The 20,804-nt window shown below is 40.7% G+C and overlaps 1 protein-coding gene across 3 annotated transcripts in view; it reads left to right on the top strand.

Moving 5' to 3' along the window:
* DSCAM (DS cell adhesion molecule) overlaps positions 1–20,804 on the top strand; it is a 732,790-nt gene that overhangs the window by 506,737 nt on the left and 205,249 nt on the right. For all 3 annotated transcript variants that reach the window (XM_077879265.1, XM_077879266.1, XM_077879267.1), the window contains exon 11: positions 5,982–6,155. In XM_077879265.1, the coding sequence (XP_077735391.1) occupies positions 5,982–6,155 (174 nt within the window). The remainder of the gene's footprint in view (positions 1–5,981; positions 6,156–20,804) is intronic.

Below are 20,804 nucleotides of genomic sequence, written 5' to 3'. Positions count from 1 at the left end.
TGTGGCAGGATTCAGGTCCTCAAAGACTGTTGGTTAGAGGACACCCTTATTGGATTCTCTCCATAGGGTAGCTCACATTCCTCAAAGTGAGGCCACTAGCCTCAGAGAGAGAGAAGGATTGAAATAGAGGAAACAGTCTTTTGTGAGAATAGCTACACGCAGTACCTGCTCCACAGAAGGTGCTCAGTAATTGAACAATAAATCCTATTTATGTAAAAACATAGCATATTTTTATATGGGCTTACTAAATGCTAGGAAAGAAAAATTATGAGATTGGGGACATGAGGAGTAAAAAAGGACATTTACTTTTTACTGTTTGAATATTTGACCAAAAATTCTCAGATCCCTAATATGGGATTCTCGTGTTTTATACCATACTAGGTAAGCTGGCAGGTAGCTTTCATTAATTATTTTTTTCCAAAAGCAATCATTGGTTTACTGACATGTTCATAATTCATGAAATATTTGTTAAAATCTTCTGTGAATTTTATGTGAATTAATTTTAAAGGATACATCTTATACATGTTTCTAAGTTTACATTTTCTACATTTTGACAACTTCTCCATTCCCAAAGGGTGAATGGATTAAGATTGGTTTTGTTCATTTTGTCTCACTTCGGAAAATATTCAGTAGCTGATACTGTAGAAAGCAACATGTTGGAATTATAAAAGAAAAATACTATTATGTCTTTAGAACTTCTCATCCCTAATTTTGAATTCTTTAAGAGCAATATAAATTTAAATTTTTTTCCACTTAAGTTATGTTTGTTATGATATTTCATACATAAGATATGTGATACAAAACTAATCCATATATATATTATTTTTATATGTTCCAACTTCCAACTTTACAATTATCTTACAGCTGTGTGTTCCTTACACACCTTGAAACCACATGTCAGCTAGATAAAGGGTATGAGTCAAATCCTGCCCACAAGCAGTCTTTCTAAATAGATGTTATTGGAGCCCAATTACACTATTTTGTTTGTATATTTTCTGCAGCTACTCTTGTATTCTAGTGGCAGAAGTATGTAATTGTAGTAGTGTGGCCTATAAAGCCTAAAATATTTACTATTTGGCCCTTTATGGAAAAAGATTTGCTCCTATTGTTTATATTGAGAATTTTTATCCATGAGCATGGTGTCATGCTTCATTGATTGGGTCTTCATTACTTTCCGTTCTCGAAAACAGTAGAGAGGTTCCTAAAGAAGTTAAAAATAGATCTACCCAATGATCAGCAATTACACCGCTGGATAATTGTACAGATGTACAAAGATACAAATGTATTGATCTGAAGGGTCACCTGCACCGCAATGTTTATAACAGCAATATCCACAAGACAAAGTATGAAAAGAGCCCAGATGTCCATCAATAGAAGAATGGATAAAGAAGATGTGGTATATATATATATATATATATATATATATATATATATTTATTTATTTATTTATTTATTTATTTATTTATTTATTTATATTTATACAATGGAATGCTACTCAGCCATTAAAAAAAATGGCTGAAATGGCATCAAATCTTGCCCTTTGCAACAATGTGGATGGAACTGGAGGGTATTATGTTGAGCAAAATAAGTCAATCAGAGAAAGACAATTATCAAATGGTTTCACTCATACGTGGAATATAAGAAACAGTGCAGAGGATCATAGGGGGAGAGAGGGAAAACTGAATGGGAAGTCATCAGAGAGGGAGAAAAACCATGAGAGACTCTTAGCCTAGGAAACAAACTGAGGGTTGCTGGAGGGGAGGTGGGTGGGGGGATGGGGTAACTGGGTGATGGGCATGAAGGGGGGCACGTGATGGGATGAGCACTGGGTATTATAGGCAACTGAGAAATTATTGAACACTACATCTGAAATGAATGATGTACTATATGTTGTCTATTTGAATTTAAATTAAAAATGTTGGCAATGGGATTCCTGGGTGGCTCAGCTGTTGAGCTGCCTTTGGCTCAGGGCATGATCCTGGATTCCCAGGATTTGAGTCCCACATCGGGCTCCTTGCATGGAGCCTGCTTCTCTCTTTGCCTGTGTCTCTGCCTCTCTCTGTGTGTCTCTCATAAATGAATAAATAAAATCCTTAAAAAAATATATTGTTGGCAAGAACATTTGTAATCCTTATGGGCCAGTTTTGTACATACCATTTCAAATGAATCTCTAAACACTTAATCTTTTATGCAAATGTATTATTTTTATTTCAGTTTCCAACTGCTTGTTACTAATATATGTATAAATAAAATTAATTCTGAATTGTGTATATTGATATATCCCATGACTTTGCTAAGCTCACTATGATTCTAGCAATTATTTGTAGGTTCTTTTAGATTATGGATGATTTCATTACAAGTTTTCTGTAGAAACCTTTTATCAGGCTAATTCATCTTCTTTCTAGTTTGCTATGAGATTTTATTATGATGTTGAATTCTGTAAAAAAAAATTTGTGTGTATTCAATTGGTGACGTTGTATTTCTTTTTGATCTGTTGATATAGTGAGTTTCATTGACTAATTTCTGAATTTAAACCAACCTTACATTCTTGGAGTAAATCTCATTTGGTTGATACATTATTGTGTGTATGTTGATATATCTGATTTGGTAATGGTTGGCTAAGGATATTTATGTCTGTGCTCATTAGGAATATTGGTCTGTAGTTCTCTCTTCTCATAAGGTTTTTGTCTGACTTTGGTACCAAGAGGATGCTTGCCTCATAAAGTCAGTTGTAAAGTGATTTTATATTTTCTGTAAGAGTTTGTGTAAAATTGGTTGTATTTCTTCTCTAAGTGTTAAGTAATATTTACTAGCAAAGCTGCCAGAGCTTTGGGTGTTATTTGTGGAAGGCTTAACTATAAGTTAAATTTATTTGTAGATATAGGACTATTAACTTTACCCACTTTTTATTGAGTGCTCTTTGATAGTTTGTGTCTTTCAAGAAATGTATCTGTTTAATTTATCAAATTCACCGGCACAAAGTTATTTCTGATATGCTGCTATCATCCTTTTAATTCAAGTAGGTGCTGTAGTGATGGCCTCTTTCATTATGGTTATTTGTAACTTGTGTCTTTTCTTCATCAGTTGTCCAGCTGGAAGCTCACTAATTATATTGTTTTTATTTTTTCAAAGAACTGACTTTTGGTTTTATTGATTTTTCTCTATTGTTTTTCTGTTTTGTATTTCGCCAATTTCAATTTTCCTCTTTATTATTTTCTTCCTCCTCCTCACTTTGGGTTTTCCTTGTCCTTCTCGGAATAACGTAAGGTGGATGCTTAGATAGTTGATTTGTGATCTCCTTCCTTTTCTAATACAATAATTTAATACTACCATCTTCCATCTAAGTATTGCTTTTAGCTACATACCGCAAATTTTGTTATGGTATTTTTATAATTTTTCAACTCAAAATATATGTATTTTTCTAATTACTTGGTAATTTCTTCTTTGACTCATGAGTTATTTACAAACGTGTTGTTTGATTTTCAAATATTTGGGTTTTTTCCAGATATATTTGTTATTGGTTTCAATTTTAGTTTTGCTATGAAAGTAGAACCTAACATGTTTTATTTTTATCTCATAACATCTACTGAGATTTGTATTATGACTAACAATATCATCTATTTTGATAAGTGTCAAATGTCCCCTCAAAACCAGTATGTAGGATCCCTGGGTGGCGCAGCGGTTTGGCGCCTGCCTTTGGCCCAGGGCGCGATCCTGGAGACCTGGGATCGAGTCCCACGTCGGGCTCCCGGTGCATGGAGACTGCTTCTCCCTCTGCCTGTGTCTCTGCCTCTCTCTCTCTGTGTGACTATCATAAATAAATAAAATTTTTTTTTAAATTATAAAAAAAAAAAACCCAGTATGTATTATGCTGTTGTGGGATGCAGAGTTCTGTAAATGTCGGTTAAGTCAAATCGATAAATAGTGGTATTCAAGTCCTCTGTATTTCAAGTTTTCTTCTTTTGCTCCTTTCTTCTCTTTTTGAAACTATAATTCTCAATGTTAGAGCATTTGATATACTTTTAGAACTGCAGGACAATCCATTTTGTATTTTTCACCCTTTTGCACTTTTTCTTGAACTTTGGATGTTTTCCATCCACCTAGCTTCAAATTCAGTATTTTTTCCCAATTAGCTTGTTTAAGCATTTCTTCACATCTAATATTGTGGGGGTTTTTTTTGTTTTTATCACTCTGCCTCTTTTATAGTTTTAGGATTCTTTCTGAACCCTCACCTGTTTATGGATGTTAATCATAATTATTATATTATAAAGTCCCTGTCTGAGAGCTCCATGCCAAAGTTCTGTTGATACTTTTTTCTCTGGTTCTTCTTTCTTGCTTTTTGTGTGTCTCTTAATATTTTATTGAATTCTGGCACTGGTGCATAAAAGAAAAGTAGAGATTGTGGCAGGTTATGTTTATTTCCAGTTCTTCACTTCTTGTCTGTTTTATGCCAAAGATGGAATTTTTTATGTACTCCACATCTCCTTGCAGGGCTTTTAACTCTTTGCAAGAGTTGAGTTGACCTAGTCACCAGTGACTTCAATTTTCTGTGTTCTTCAAAGAATGATTTTGTAGATTAACAGGTTCTCTTCTTTGTTGTTAGAATGGATGTGACATTCTTTTGTGTCTTTCTCTATACTTAGCAGTAGTGGAACTCTTTTTTTTTTTTTAATTCAAGTTTTCATATGTCCTCTGTAGCAGTTCTGTTTTGATAGAAACCACCTGTCATAGGGATTCTACTTGTCCTTATTTAGTGAAAAAAATGTCCCCTTGATACATTATAAATTCCCCTGACTCTTTGTTGGGGCTGGGATTCCTTGTGTAGAAATGAGGGGAGGGAAATCACAGCCATAGTCTCTGCCACTGTGAACTGAGACATACCAATAGGTAAGTGGTCAGTTTGGTGTAGAGACAGCAGGAGGAAGAGTCTCCTTCTCCTGTCCCCAGATGTGAAGTCTGAAGTTTCCTGCATGAGGAATATGGTGATAAGGCACGTGCTTAACTTCCATGCAGGATCTGGGGCCATGGAGACCAACAGGCCATTTCTAGAGTACATGCCTGGCTCATGTTATGGGTTTTCTCCAGCAAGATAGAATTGGTCCTCAGCCCTGCACCCTCTCCCCAAATCCTCACACTCAGGTCACAAAATAGAGAGGTTCTGTGAGCTCTTCAAGGCTTGGATCATGTCCTCCTAGTACCACCCAATGCCCCTCACACAGGGGCAAGCAACATAATAAGTAAATTGAAACCATCATCTTCCCTGAACTCTTCCCAGACCATAGTCCTACTTTTCATTATTTCTAAAAGATTTAGTTTCATAAGAATCTCCCCTATGAGTCATGTCACATCTATGACCACAGAATTATCACCTTGAGTGCAATACTCAGAGGAAAGTGATGTTTTAAATCTGTGCTATCTTAGTGGCCTGACCTGACTTATTTATTTAAATAACTCTAAATGATATTAACATGCATATGTTTCTAGACTGAAATATATGACTGTGCTTAGAAAAGAAACCTTCAATACTTATATTCTCCTGTAGACTCAGGTGTGTGCAGCAAGAGAAGTCTTCAAATGCCGTGTCCCTGGAGTACTCCTTGTTTACATTCATATTAATTCCCTGGGGACACAAGGCTTCTATTTAGTCTCAGGAGAGACATCTACTTCTGTGCTCATTCCACAGCGATGCCTTTGAATAATTTATCAGCTACTTAACACTCATCACACTTGGCTTTTTATGTAGAAACTACCTGTAAGGTCTCTTACACTTTCTCTCAGGTTTGAAATAGTACATTTGAAGTAAATGTATTTCTCTGTAAACAGGAATTTCCACATTGGAAAAAAAATTGGTGGATCTCATGATTGCCCTCTGTTTGCTAAATACCTCTCCTTTCACTTTACTAGTCTGGTGAACTTGAGCTCACCGTCTCCCCATATTTGCTCACATTGCATAATTCTCCCTCCTTTCTATTGTACTCCAGGTGCTGGGGTTCCCCAGTTCCAACCAATTGCCCTCAATGGCCGAATTCAGGTCCTGAGCAACGGGTCCTTGTTGATCAAGCATGTCGTGGAGGAAGACAGCGGCTACTACCTGTGCAAGGTCAGCAACGATGTGGGCGCGGACGTCAGCAAGTCCATGTACCTCACGGTGAAAAGTAAGGAAGAAGAATGCTTTGTTTTACCTAAATAGGTCTTTTTGTGGTTAAATTTGCAATTGTCTCCATACACACTTGTTTAAAAACAAAACAAAACATTAGTTCGCTATAGCTGAGGTTTGAGGTTTTGCTCTCCCAGGAACACAGCTGAAGGCGAGGGCAAAAATCCAGCCAGTTGCAATAGCCTGACCTTGTGTCCCAGTATCTGGGGCCATGTGCTCCTCCTCTTTTGGGTCCTATGGTCAGGTACAGGCTCTGGGCAACCTAGCAGGTGAGTGGGCCTCTGCCTTTAGCACCCGCATTCCTACTCTGTTTTTATTGTGGAAAAGCCTAACATGTGTTCTAAAATGTGCTCTTTCCCAAGGTCTGTTTCCATGCATTTTATTATTTGCAAGCTGGCTTTTCCGTAGGTTTCCTTTTAAAGATCCTTATGAAATCAAGCAACCGGAAACCTTATTACCAAAGAAACATAACTACAATAAAACAGAAACACGTAACTCTATACCTAGGGTCCATATTACTGACCCATTTTGTAGGAGAGGGCAACATATAATGAAATTATTTTTATACTTTGGGAACTGAACCACCAAAGAAGGGACATAGAGTGGGCCAACTTTTACTGGGTACTACTTTTTAGCAAATGGGTGTGCATCTAGTTTTCAGCGAATGACATGTCTTTGTCCATGTACATAATTTTGTTGGAAAAATTGTGATTTCTTACTGACAAGGCTTTGATCAACCTTTCTCTTTTTTATTTTAATTGTATTATTGATAGGCTGGAAAGGACCTCTACCATTTCACTTTTTAGGGGTATTGAATTTAAAAGTGAAACTCAGTGGTGTGTATAGGTGTGTGTGTGAGAAAGAGAGAGAGAGAGAGATTTAAGCTGGCTGCACAAAGATTAGTATCTATTCTATTTTACTAAGGATTTATTCTAGTTAATCCATTATTTCCAACATAACAATGAAAACATCAAGCTGTTTATCTGCTATACTTTTACATCATGAAAAAAATCACAGTTCTGGTATAGGGTTGCTTTAAAATATGTTTCGTAGATATCCAGCTCATAAATTTGACTTCTAAATTTTATAGTCTGGAGGAACTGATTTGCAAGAATCTAAAGACAAATTATCATATCATATTATTTAAGTCCAAAGTTGAAATAGTAATTTAAAAAATAACAAATTAATGAAATATTAAGGGAAATCAAGAGGTGAGAGCCAATGGTAACCAATATTGATCCATCTTTCCCCCAGTAAATCTATTTTTTAATTTGATTATATTTAATCCAATTTATTTGATTTATAAATTTGATTATATTTTTGTAACTTTGATGTATTTTTAAATTATAAAAATCCTTCCATTCCATAAGTACCTAGGTGTGCTCTAATAGATTCAAGACCCTATAAAGGATGTAAAAACATCATCCATGGGCTTTACCCTCATGAATGAAAGAGCTTAGGTTTTAGAAGAGGAGATAACAAGGAAGAATATAGAGCTTACTAATATTAATGCAAAATGGAAAATAATATAATATGTGCCATAGATGTGCCTTTCAGAGGAAGATAGAACTGTCATTTTGAAGGGATTAAGGAGAGCTTCATGGGAAAAAAATCCTTTACAAGTGGGTGGAATTTTAAAAAATGCAGAAGCTGACTTTCCCTATATTTCCTCTCCCCACACTCTTAGTGCTACTAGTAGAGCATGGAGGGGGACCACAAAGATGTCTCTCTGCCCTTAGTGAACTTCCTTTCTTGTGGGATGATCAGGAATGATTGTGTACAACTCCTATCTAGTAGAATCCACTAGAAAAAAGTACAGAACACTAAGGTGCACAGACAAATGTGTGATTTATGTTCGTGTATAGGATCAGAGACTGAAGAGTGAAAACATAGTCCTAGAGGATACAGTGGATTTCAATAGGTACAGTCTCTGAGGGTAAATACAGGAGCATGAGGGAGAGGGAACAGAGAGCAGATAGAAGAAACCAAAATTCCAAGGCAGGGCACGTGGGTGTGCAATCAGTGAAGCATCTGACTCTCTCAGCTTAGGTCTTGATCTCAGGGTCATGAGTTCAAGCCCCGTATTGGGCTCCATGCTGTGCATGGACCATACTTAAAATAGCTACCTACCTACATACATAAAAATAAAACTCCCAAGGCTGTTTACCTGTTGGTAATTTTGTCTGAATGTTGTACCTCATACATGGAGGAGGAAGTTAGATAGGGAAATGGTTAAAGTGAGCACACATCAAAGGGAAATGGTTTTTAGAGTTGGCCAATTTTAGATTCCCTCAAACCATACCATCTATTAGCAGAGACGGGCATTTATAGAAGAGTCAATTTTACCAATTTTTAATAACCCTTGGTGCTTTTACAATTAGTTCAGCGTCAAATCCCTGGTATTTTTTAGCCCTTTATAATCATAATATTTAAATTCTGGGGGAAAAAAAAAGATTTGAGACAGAGATATAGAAGCACAAAGACAGGAGATATATGGTAAATAGGTCTATCTCTCAAATGATAGCATTCAAACAACAGCAGTAAACAGGGGAATGACTTTGCTTTTTTGCCTGTATTTGTTTGACCAGACCATTAAATGGGTTAAAGTGGATGAATGGAGGCAGCACAAATAGTAATGGGAGATCTCCTGCTTGGTGTACAGCTATTTTACTAAGAAAATAGGAAGGAAGTTGAAGCATAGAGCATACCCGGATGATTTAATGCCCCTCTGAATGGGAACAAGATTATACCTGGTACCACAGCAAGGCAGGTTCTGGGCTCTTCTCATCTGACAGTAACCAGACTTTCATCAGGCACTTTCTTTAGTGTTTTATTGTTAACGTCTGTAGATGAGAGAAGGGGCGCACTAAAACGCAGACACACATCCACATGCTCATGTCAATTTACAGTGTGTACACACCAAACCCAGATGCCTTTCAGGTAGAAGAAGTGGAAAAACCATCATCCCATTATCTTGTATTTTAATCAATCTCTCTCTCTCTCTCTTCCTTTTTTTTTTTTTTTTTGAGAGAGAATGAGTGATGGCAGAGGGAGAGGGAGAGAGAGAATCTTAAGTAGGGTCCACACCCAGCATGGAGCCTGATGCAGGGGCTGGATCCCACAACCCTGAAATCATGACCTGAGCCAAAATCAAGAGTTAGATGTTTAACCAATGAGCCACGCAGGCACCCTTTATTTTAATCTCTTAATAAGGCCCTAAATATGGCATATACCCACACTCATGAACACACACACACACACACACACACACACACAGAATTCTATATAAACATGGAAAAATCATCCCAAATGAACTAAAACTATCTATTCCAAGGGACACCACTGGCCAACCCCCGGGAAAACCATTGCATGGGATCACTAAAGAAAAAACAAAGTTTCCTCCCCCTTTTCCCCAAACAGTTGATTACAATCTTTCAGACACTAAAGAATTTCTCAGTATTGTTGGAATTTATTACATAAAACTGGTAGCAAGTCTACTTTGAGGTGGTAATCACTATTTTGACTACCCTCACGCAGTAGCCCCTAACTGAAAACCCCATTGGGGAAAAGCAGGGAACCCTAAGTTCTGGGTCAAAATTAGTAAATTCATCAAAGCCTATGTGAGATGGACATGAGGGTAGAGAATGAAGCACAGTATAATCAACAGGGAGCCCAGGGTTTGGTGAAAAGACTCCTGGGGTTGCACCGCACAGCAGCCTGGTTCTTCTGGTTTTCCACTTCTCATTAGCGATCTGGGACAAAATGCTTTACTTCTCTGAACCTGCAAAATAGGAAGAATCACACCTTCCTCGGGGGAAGAAAATTAAATGGGACAAAATCTGTGAAGATTCACCATAAAACGGAAAGCACTCTGTGTATGTGTCTATTCCAGTACATACAAATAATAGGTGATCCCGTTGTTTGGAGAGAAAAAGAAATCAAAGGTGCTGATGGTGGTGTGTGCTGGAGTATTTCCAAAAAATCACTCTGAAGGAGAAAATTAAAAGTTTGTAGGGTCATAAGAAAGAAGAGGAAACATGATTTCCAAGATCCAGGGGGAAGAAGCTTCACTGTCCATGTGATATTGATCCATGGGAGTGGCGCCTTCAGAAACTCAGACAGCCAGCATCTTTTTCCTAACTCCACTTGTTTACAAATCAATGATAGATAGATAGATAGATAGATAGATAGATAGATAGATAGATATTTCAAACTGAAAGAAAAATATTTTGATAGGAAATTTCGTGGCTTTAAATAAAAATATGATAATTCTCTCATTTCTGTAAGTCATATAAAAGAAGTGGGCAGCAAATATTTCTGAATTTAGTAGGAGAGAACTTTGCCCGATTAAGTGATGTCAGGAAATGAATGCAGGTTCTCAGGTGAGGGATCTGGATTCCCAGGATGGCTGGTGCTGGGTTTTATACACATTTTAATGACCTGAACTCTCTCAACTGGGCATGCTGTCGGGGGCTCACTGGAGATGCGGGGAACCATCTATTGTGGGCTGAGTCTCTTGCAATAGTAGAGCGATTGGACAGCGAAGCCTCCCAACACACACACACACACACACACACACACACACACACACATCTTCAAAATCAGATGTGAGGAGTCTGTGGGCAGAGATGAGGCAATCAAGTTGGGACGAGTGATCAGGGGCAGCAATCAGTGGGATAGGAAAATAACTAGAGCAAATCCTTTCGATTTTGTTGGTCTTGCTGCTTCTGATTCTTCATATGATAGAATATTCCTCAGCCATCAGAAAGGATGAATACCTACCATTTACATTGACATGGATGGAACTGGAGAGTGTTATGCTAAGTGAAATAAATCAATCAGAGAAAGACAATTACCATATGATTTCACTCATATGTGAATATCATCTCAATTATAGTTTAGCTTTTACCAAAACTCATCCCTGGCATAGAGACTCAAAACTTCAGAGGTTGTTAAAGACTTTGGCAGAAAACACAGAGACCAAGCTCTATTTTTTATCTTATTTGGCCTCTGGGACAACACTGCAGCCCCCACCCCAGGGCCACCAGGGGCTACAGAGACTCTTCCCTCCATAACCAGACTATGGGGGTTCTGGGGCATCTGGTCATTGTGATAAGAAAAGAGCTGCCCCAAACTGCTAGGTCTCTCAAACGATGAGCTGTCATCCCTAATGTTTCTCCTAGGTGCCAAAATTACACCCTCCCCTCACAGCCTTCTGCCTCCGGGCCTGTGTGCTCCCAGGAACACTGAATTCCAAATGGATCTGAGGCCCCAGTGCATAGGCAGCTCCTCTCCTGTCACTGCATACAGTATGAAAAGAGCATCCCTTATCAAACAGGAGTAGGAATGTCCCTGGAGAGGTGGTGCTCTCAGAATCCAGTGAACACCCCTGCCTCCCAGAACCACCCCACAGGCTCCAGTGGGGCCGTGGTCTCCGGGCCTCCCTCTGTCAGGCTCATCCTGGGCAGGTCCCTGGGTGCCAGGCCCACCTCTCTTTGCGGCCAGGATTCAGGCACACAGGCCTTGTCAGCTTTGGTCAGGTCCCAGGACCTTGGCCATTTCTGGACAGACATTGGTGATGGGATGGAACCTCAGGCCACTCGAGTCTTGCCATTTCCAGGGAGAATATGTTGGAGATGGCATCAGTTAATCTACCACCACCTTTGAGAATCTACCCCTAGATATTCAATTCAACCTTCAGGACTTCCTGCCTTCATACTCTGCTCCTGAGACCCACAAACCTTTACTCCACACCTAGTTATCTCAATAAAAATCTCCTCTAGTCCTGGTGGCTATTCTGTGAGACACCTAGAAGGAAGGAGCTATTCTGTGAGACACCTAGAAGGAAGGAGCACATGCTCCTGCTCCATGAAGCTTTGATGGCCTTAATCAGACCCACAGAGGCTTTTTGGTCTCCTCATGGTCCCTCTTACAGGATACCCTTTCCTCTAAGAACAAGATGAAGGCTGGTTTTGCTCTTACAGAGAGGGGGAAAAAGAGTTGGTTTTTTTTTTTTTTAAGATTTTATCTATTCATAGAGACACAGAGAGAGAATGAGACGCAGAGACATAGGCAGAGGAAGAAGTAGGCTCCACGCAGGGAGCCCGACGTGGGACTCGATCCCAGGTCTCCAGCATCACGCCCTGGGCTGCAGGTGGCTCTAAACCGCTGTGCCACCGGGGCTGCTGGAAAGAGAGTTTGAATATGAGCATTACTAAATTTAAATTGTTTTATTTCCTAAACTACCAAGATAATGGAGTGAGTCTTACACCGATGCTATTTTCCCCGATATTTTAATTCAGGAGCTTCTGGATCAAGCTTTGACTCATGGGCTCCTGTGGGCTGTGGTTATCCCATGAGGGTTCTTGATATCATGTGCAAAAATATTTTTTTTCTGAGAGAAAATACTGGCCTTCATATATCCTCGAAGGGTTCTATGATGGAAAGAAGGCCAAGAACTACTGTTCTGGAAAATCATACCCTGGATGTCCTTATTGTGTTTTCCTTGTAACCCACCTGCCCCCACCCATCAGAGCACTGGACTGGAAGAAATCAGGCACAAAATGAGAGGATACAAGGGGATAAGGAGTGGTAAATAACCATAAATCAGGCAGCAGACTGGACTCTGTTGAAGACTAGGTTTTGATATTGCACTACCTTCCCTTCATGATCGCACTCTTACTACAGTCCTATGCCACATGTGACATAAATGAGTGAAAATGATGTAACTCAGGTTGTAGTCAGGCTTCAGACTCACGATGTCTGGGCTCTATCCCCTCCCAGCTGTGTTACCCAGAGCAAGCAACTTATCCTCTCACCAGGCCTCTGTAGACTAGAGACAGTGAAAATACCTCTCTCATGGGGTTGCTGTTAGGCTAACATGAGCCATCACTCCTGACATCCAGTTGATGCAGAGCAATGGTGGCCCCTGTTGTAGTTGATGTCAGTACTGTTGTTACAATCATCATCATTTCTGAGTTACAGTCTATGACTAACCCCAAACAAGACAAATTAGTGTCGGTGATAGAATATGAGGTGTCCCTGACTCAAAAACACCCAGTTGACACATTTTCATGGCTTTAGCATATACCAGCCTCCACTCCAATTTATTCTAACACATATGTCCACACTTATATCCCCCACTCTTCACCTCTGGAGTCCAACTGTCAAACATATCTACAGTTTTCATGGGAATGTCTGGGTGCAAAAGCAGAGGATGGGAAGAATCATGGGAATGTAAAAATGGAAACACGGTGTGGGGGGCAACTGTTAGCCATTGGAAGACCCCCATGGCTATAATGCTGATGGTGGATGGTGGCTCCTTCCAGGTAGAGCATCTTGTATTCCACATAAACATTTACATTTTACTTCTTAAATGAACCTGAAAAAAATAATAAATAAACCTGAAGTTATATGAGCTGAAGATTCTTTGAGGTTAATAAGGAATTTGTAAAATGGGAAGATGAATTGAGCAGCTGTAATTTGTTGGCAACTCCGGTTTCAATCTCCTTCATCTCTTTTTTTTTTTTTTATTTAAGTCTTTTTTTTATTATTGGAGTTCCATTTGCCAACATATAGCATAACACCCAGTGCTCATCCCATCAAGTGCCCCCCCTCAGTGCCCATCACCTACTCACCCCCACCCCTGCCCACCTCCCTTTCTACCACCCCTTGTTCGTTTCCCAAAGTTAGGAGTCTCTCACGTTCTGTCTCCCTTTCTGATATTTCCCATTCGTTTTTTCTCCTTTCCCCTTTATTCCATTTCACTATTTTTTATATTCCCCAAATGAATGAGACCATATAATGTTTGTCCTTCTCCAATTGACTTATTTCACTCAGCATAATACCCTCTAGTTCCATCCACGGTGAATGGATAAAGAAGATATGGTATATGTATACAATGGAATATTACTCAGCCATTAGAATCTCCTTCATCCCTTATAGAGATTCATAAAGCATGATGCTTTAGGCTGGGGGTAGTACAGGTCTGTGAGAGGAAGGGCGTTTGAGAGTCAATGACAATGTGCAGGCCTGGGGAATGTCTGGTGTCCCAGAGCAGGGAGTGACTGGTGGAGGAAGGATGACAGATTCAAACAGCGTTTTTAAAAAATGTTCCTTTACACCAGTGAGAACGGCTAAAATTAACAAGGCAATAAACAACAAATGTTGGTGAGGATGTGGAGAAAGAAGAACCCTCATGCACTGTTGGTGAGAATGCAAGCTGGTGCGGCTACTCTGGAAAACAGTATGGAGGTTCTTCAAGAAGTTAAAAATAGAGCTACCCTATGACCCAGCAATTGCGCTACTATTTACCCCAAAGATACAGATGTAGTGAAAGGAAGGGGCACCTGCACCCTGATGTTCATTGCAGGAATGTCCACAATAGCCAAACTGTGGAAAGAGCGGAGATGTACTTTGACAGATGAATGGATGAAGAAGATGTGGTCTATGTATACCATGGGATATTACTCAGCCATCAGAAAGGGTGAATACCCACCATTTGCATTGACATGGATGGAGCGGGAGGCTATTGAGTTTGAAATAAGTTTTGAATGAGTTTTAAAATAATTCAAAGAAAGACAATTATCATATGGTTTCACTCATATGTGGAATATAAGAAATAGTGCAGATGACCATAAGGGAAGGAGGGGAAACTGAGTGGGGAAAAATTAGAGAAGAAAACCCTGTGAGACTTCTGACTCTGGGAAACAAATACAGGGTTTCAGAAGGGGAGGAGATAGCATATGGGGTAACTGAATGATGGACATTAAGGAGGGCCCATGATGTGATAAGCACTGGGTATTATCCTATATGTTGACAAATTAAATTTAAATTAAAAAAATTTTTTTAAATGTTTTTTGGGATGGTTGGCACTCCTCCAAGAAAAAGAAAGTGTATTTTTTTCTTTTGCTTATTTGATTCTTCTTTCTCCTCCTTCTGCTTGAAGGCTCCCTTCTACCCAGCAGCTGAAAAGTTATTTTTTGCTTTTTAGGGGTAATCTCAGCTATTTCAGGGTTTCTCCGTTGATTTAAGAACCTTCCTCCCCCACGGCCTTCTGTGGGTGTTGGCATCAGTGTTCTGAGTCTGGTTAGCTGTCACCCTCCACGCTGGCACTTACTGAGATGCTTGCATTCCTATCTGGTTCCTGTCTGTGGGGCCACTGCCTAGAGGCCCCCCCTTTGGTCCTCAGGCTACCATTGTGGTATCTGTCCACTCACCAGTCAGCAGTATCCACTGAAGTCCACTAGCATCCAGGATAGTTCTAGACACTCTGTATTGATCGAACAAGACAGAATTGGTTAACTGTCATGGAGCATGCATTTCCATAGAGAGAACGGCAGGCGCATCGGTATATAATGTAATGCCCAGCAGAGAACAGAATGAAGGGAGGAAATAAGGTGAACATATGCTTGGAGAGAGCATTCCAGGCAAACGGAATAGCAAGTGCAAAGGCTCCAGGTAGAAACCGATTACGTTTGAGGAGCCCCAAGGAGGCCATGTGCTTGAAGCGCAAGGTACACAATGAAGCCAAGAGAGCTAGGAAAGGGCTAGATCCATGGTCAACCTTTGAACTTTATTTCAGTTATGATGAGACACCATTGGAGGATTTTGAGCAGAGGATTTTGAGCAAGTGTTATGACAGTGATAGCTGCAATTTGCTGTAAACAAGAGTATTGTCTAATTCTGACACACTCCAAACTTTCTATTACATCTGACTTATTGGGAGGTGCTCAGGGAGGCAGGAGAGCCGGCCAGCAGAGCAGGTGGCAGTCTTGGGGCAGTCCCAGGAGACTGGGGGGATTGCATCTGCCCCTGTAGCTCCAGGATTTACTTGGATTCTGCTTCTCATGGTCTGTGGTTAGAAAGGCTGCCTTTTAGAAAGGATCCCTCCAGCCCCCATGTTGAACCTGTGAAGCCCAGGGCTCCTTTATGGGACCCTCCTCAGTGACTAGCTCCCTGCTGTTCTTCGTCTCCACCTCCACCACCACCCATTTCCCCAAAGCACTGATCTCTGCAGTCCTTCCAGGAATGTAGCTTTGTTTTGGAGGCAGTTCTCCTGACTTCCACTTGGCCTTTCCTGTCATCACAGCCCTCACTCAATGGTTTGAGAACCATGTGGCCATTTTACCAGTTACCAAGTGCCACATTCTGGAACTGCGGGAATAACCACAGAATGGATTTGAAGACTCACCAGGTCCTCTGTAAACGTGACCTGAGCCAATATGCATTGCCCCCTGACCTATATAAGCCCCTGACTGGAGAACCAGGGTAGTGTTTTGGTTTTCCAAGAATCAGCGTCCATCCAGGGTTATCATCCCTACACTTGATGGGGCCCTTTTCTCTGGCTGCTTTTAAGATTTTCTTTCTCTTGGGATTTCAGAGTTTGACTGTGATGCACCTATATGTTGTTTCTTTTGTATTTATGTTGATTTGAATTGAGAAGTTGCTTGGATCTTTGAAAAGTCTTCAACTATTACTTCTTCATGTGATTTTTTGTTGTTGTTTTGTTCTCGCTTGGCTGCCACTCCAGGACACATATGTTAGTCTACTTGATATTGCCCCAGGACTAAGGTTTCTGATACTTAGACAATTTTTCTTCATTCTTTTGCCTCTGTCATCAGATTGCCTATTTTTTAAAAGATTTCATTTATTTATTCCTAAGAGATATACAGAGAGAGAGGCAGAGACACAGGCAGAGGGAGAAGCAGGCCCCATGCAGGGAGCCCGACATGGGACTTGATCCCGGGACTCCAGGATCATGCCTTGGGCTGAAGGCAGGTGCCAAACTGCTGAACCACCCAGGGATCCCCCAGATTGCTTTTTTTTTTAATTATTTATTTATTGTGAGGAAGGATGGGGAGGCACAGAGGGTGAGAGAGAATCTTAAGCAGACTCTGTGCTGAGCCCATCACGGGGTTTGATTTCATGACCCGGAGATCACAACGTGAGCTGAAACCAAGAGTTGGGTGTTTAACTGACTGAGCCCTGCAGGTGCCCCCAGATTGCCTATTTTTAAATCTTTTTTTTTTTTTCATTACTGATCCTTTCTCCAGCTCTCTACAGTGCGTATTAAGCCCATGCCCTCAAGTCCTTATTCAAGTTACTGCACTCTTCAGTTCTAGGATTTTATTTAGCTCCTTTCTTCATATATTCTGTTTCTTTGCTGAATTTCTAATTTGCCTAAGTTCAAAACCCAGACTCTTAACAACTGTTACGCAGGCCCATTAGAAGTTGCTAGATATTCTGGCTTTTTTAAAAAAATTATACCTTTATTGAGGTATAATTCACATACATGAAAGTCATGTTTTAAAATGTATGGTTTGATATGTGTACATAGATTTTTGTGGTTGTTTTAAATAAAGATTTATCTATTTTTTTAAAGAAAGAGTGCATGAGTGGGAGGGTCAGAGGGAGAGAAAATCTCAAGTGGAATCCACACTGAGCCCAGAGCCCAACAGGGGGTTCAATCTAAGGACCCTGAGATCATGACCTGAGCCAAAACCAAGAGTCAGATGCTCAATTGACTGCACTACCCAGGCACCTGTAGCTCTGTTGTTGTTTTTTTATGCCCATATCCACGTCGTATGGTTACATAATTGTATCTTAATAATATTTTAAATGTGTGATAGCACAAGCCCTGTTTCTCTCTGACCCCTCCACTTACAGCCCTCTCCCTTTGCCATTACTTGAAATTGTCTTTGTTCTGCTCTCGTGTGCATTCTTCCGTAGGGTGGGGAACCCACATCTGTTTAATGTTGAGGCCTCCCAAGAAAGAAACATGAAACTTCCCTTCCTTCTCTCTGGTTGTAGGTCCCTTACTGGAGGTGCACAATTTTTTTCCCATTTGGGACCAAGACATACTTTAATATTTTTCCCCACAAAATTTTGAAGTCCATATGATATATATATCCTTCCCCTATTATTTGTAGAGTTAAAGCCATTGCTCATTTAAAGCACTATTTAGCCTCCCCCTATTATTTGTATAGTTGAAGTCATTGCTTTCATTCATTTAGCAAACATTTGCTGAGTTCCTGCCAGGTGCTAGGGAATCAGTCAAGCATCTGATCTACATTCCCAAACCTCTGCACTCCCACCTCCTTTCTATCAATGCCCTGCAGCCATAGCCAACCAGCCACAGGTAGAGGAACATGTTGGGTTTATTCTTGACATAGGAGAGGATGCACAGCACAGGGTGCCAGTGGGGTGTCTCCATAAGATGGTACCAGAAAGGATGTATCATATGTCTGGGTCTCTGTTAGGTGATTTGGGCAAAGGGTCAAGGAAGCAGAATTTGGCTCTAGACTGGTTGCTGTGGGGAGTAGGGGCAGTTCTATGATTAGGTATTTTAATGAATCTTATCTCTAAGTGGGGAGGGATGAAACCAGGCCAAAGCTTAATAAAGATGTAGCAGCCACTCATATTCATCAGGGTAGTGGTTGTTTAGCCATGTCTTGGTTTATTTCAACAGCATTCATGCTATTGACTGTGTTCAGACACAATAGAGTGGGTGTGGTTTATCTTGATCCACCTCAGCCACAGAGTGGTTTGGTCTGATGTCAATATTTTGTGAAATTGTTACTCTTAAGAAGAGAACACTAAGGCCCACCTGGGAGTTCCTAGCCAGCTCCTGGACATCAGGGGCTGCTTTTCTGTTCCTCATTTCTCTTCCTCATTGCTATCACTTCATTGGTTTTAATGTAATTCATCTCGAAAAGGACTCAGAAGGTAATGGGTAGTTTTGTTTAAGCACACCTAAAGGAAAGCAGCTAGAGGTAAATGTCCTCAAGAGCTACGGGCCAGTTTTTTTGCAAGCTCAGCTGCAATGAGCTCAGAAATCATCTGATCTGCCATGGACCTTGTGAACAGGTACATGGTAATGAGCTTACAGAAATGTGAGGCTTGAAGACTTCCCTCTGATAATTTATTCTACGTGGAGTATGGTGTCTGGGCTCTGATGCTCACTTTTCTCTTGAGGACTCCAGGTTTGACCCTCTGCGGGGGCAATCTGAACTACTCATGTTAGGACGCATCCAAAGACAACAGCCCTAGAGAAGAGTTTGCTGATGAATGCTTGTAATGCAATGGTAGGTCATGGCAGGATGCCCATGACCACCAGGGCAGTGACCAGCCATCTGCTCTTTGCAGTTCCAGCTAGGGCTGCAGCAGAAATATGGAGCCAGGTTGGCAGTGGGTCTCTGAATATACTATTTCCCCCACCTATTCATTTAAATTCCCACATGCCTAGCCGATTGTTTCTAACGCTGCAAGCTAGGTATCCACGTGTGTGCATCTGCCTACTGACATTAAGGCCCATTTTGGAGGAGTACAGCCCATATACACACAGGTTAAAAGGAATCACCTCATCAGAAAAGGTCACCTGATTTTTAACTCATTCTGGGCCCCAGAGCATGACTGTAATTATCAGTGATGTAGGTTATACACCAAAGGACCATACGTAACTTATACACATGGCAGACTCAGATGCATTGGTTGAGAATAGCTGTCTCTGTACTCTTATTCTCTCCAAAGAGAACTCTAAGGTAAATAGTATTCATCTAATTCTAATTTGAGTCTTCGCCTTAAGGAAATAGAGAGAACCCTTAGCTTAGGAGCCAGAGGCACCACTTCCTGCTGGTGTGACCTGATTCTTATTGCTGGGCAGTGCTGTGGGATCTGGTCTGTACTGAGAAGTCCGCATCGTGCTTCCTGCTTTTTATTACTTAGCTTCTGTATTTGCTCAGAGTGGTGTCTTTAGTGAATAGGGAAGAAGTTGTGTATATTCTGGGAAAAAGTCACAGCCAGTGCAAAAGCCCTGAGGTGGGAGAGAACTTGGTGTGTCCTTTCAGTGATGCTGCTGGTGGAAAGAACAGAGTTCAGCAGAGAGGGGACAAAGCCCTTACAACAGAGCATCAAGGGTATGACATTGCAGTCTGGGTTAGCGGCACAGCCTCTTCTGCTCTTTCTTCTAGTGGGTGCATCTGTATGTGTCAGCTTCCTCTTTGAAAAAAAATTAAAGCACACAACATATGTTGGTTGATTCAATTTTTTAAGTTAATAACATATCCCAGTTGTCTTTCGAGATAGCTACACATAGCTCCTGTTTATTCCTTCTAATGGTGCGCCCTGATTCACTGTGTGGCTCAATTTATCTCTTAGTGGACATTCAGCATGGAAACAACTTCATGGGTTCAGGTCCTTTGAGAATGACCTACTCCAGGCCCTAGGTGGTAGGTTCTCACCACTCCTTGCAGCAGGAAGGGTGCAGGATAGAGGGAGCAGGGGAGCTGAAGCCAGAGCTTGGAAGACCCTTGGGGGGAGTTTCAGAATATGTGTTTTCAGGTTTTCTGCACATTTTGCATACTGTTGAGTGCTATTAGAGAACAGTATTTCCCCCAGACATGCAGCACAAATGCCTCATCTTCTGTGGCTCATTTATAGATATGATACAGAAAAGGCCCTTGGCTGGGAAATGGAAACAGAGTCTCCAGAAAGTGACTTGCATTCTGAGTCCGTAGCCTTTCATTCTGAGCAGGAGAGGGGAGGGAAGGCACTTTGAGGTAAAGCCTACTGATCAGCTCCAAGAGGTGGACTCGTCCCTCTGTGAAGAGAAAGAGGAGAATGAGGCATTCTCTGACTTTAAAATGCT

This window comes from Canis aureus, chromosome 30 (genome assembly GCF_053574225.1).
Source record: "Canis aureus isolate CA01 chromosome 30, VMU_Caureus_v.1.0, whole genome shotgun sequence".
NCBI lineage: Eukaryota > Metazoa > Chordata > Mammalia > Carnivora > Canidae > Canis > Canis aureus.
Note: the sequence above shows the minus strand (reverse complement) of the source record. Positions and strands in the feature narration are given on the sequence as shown.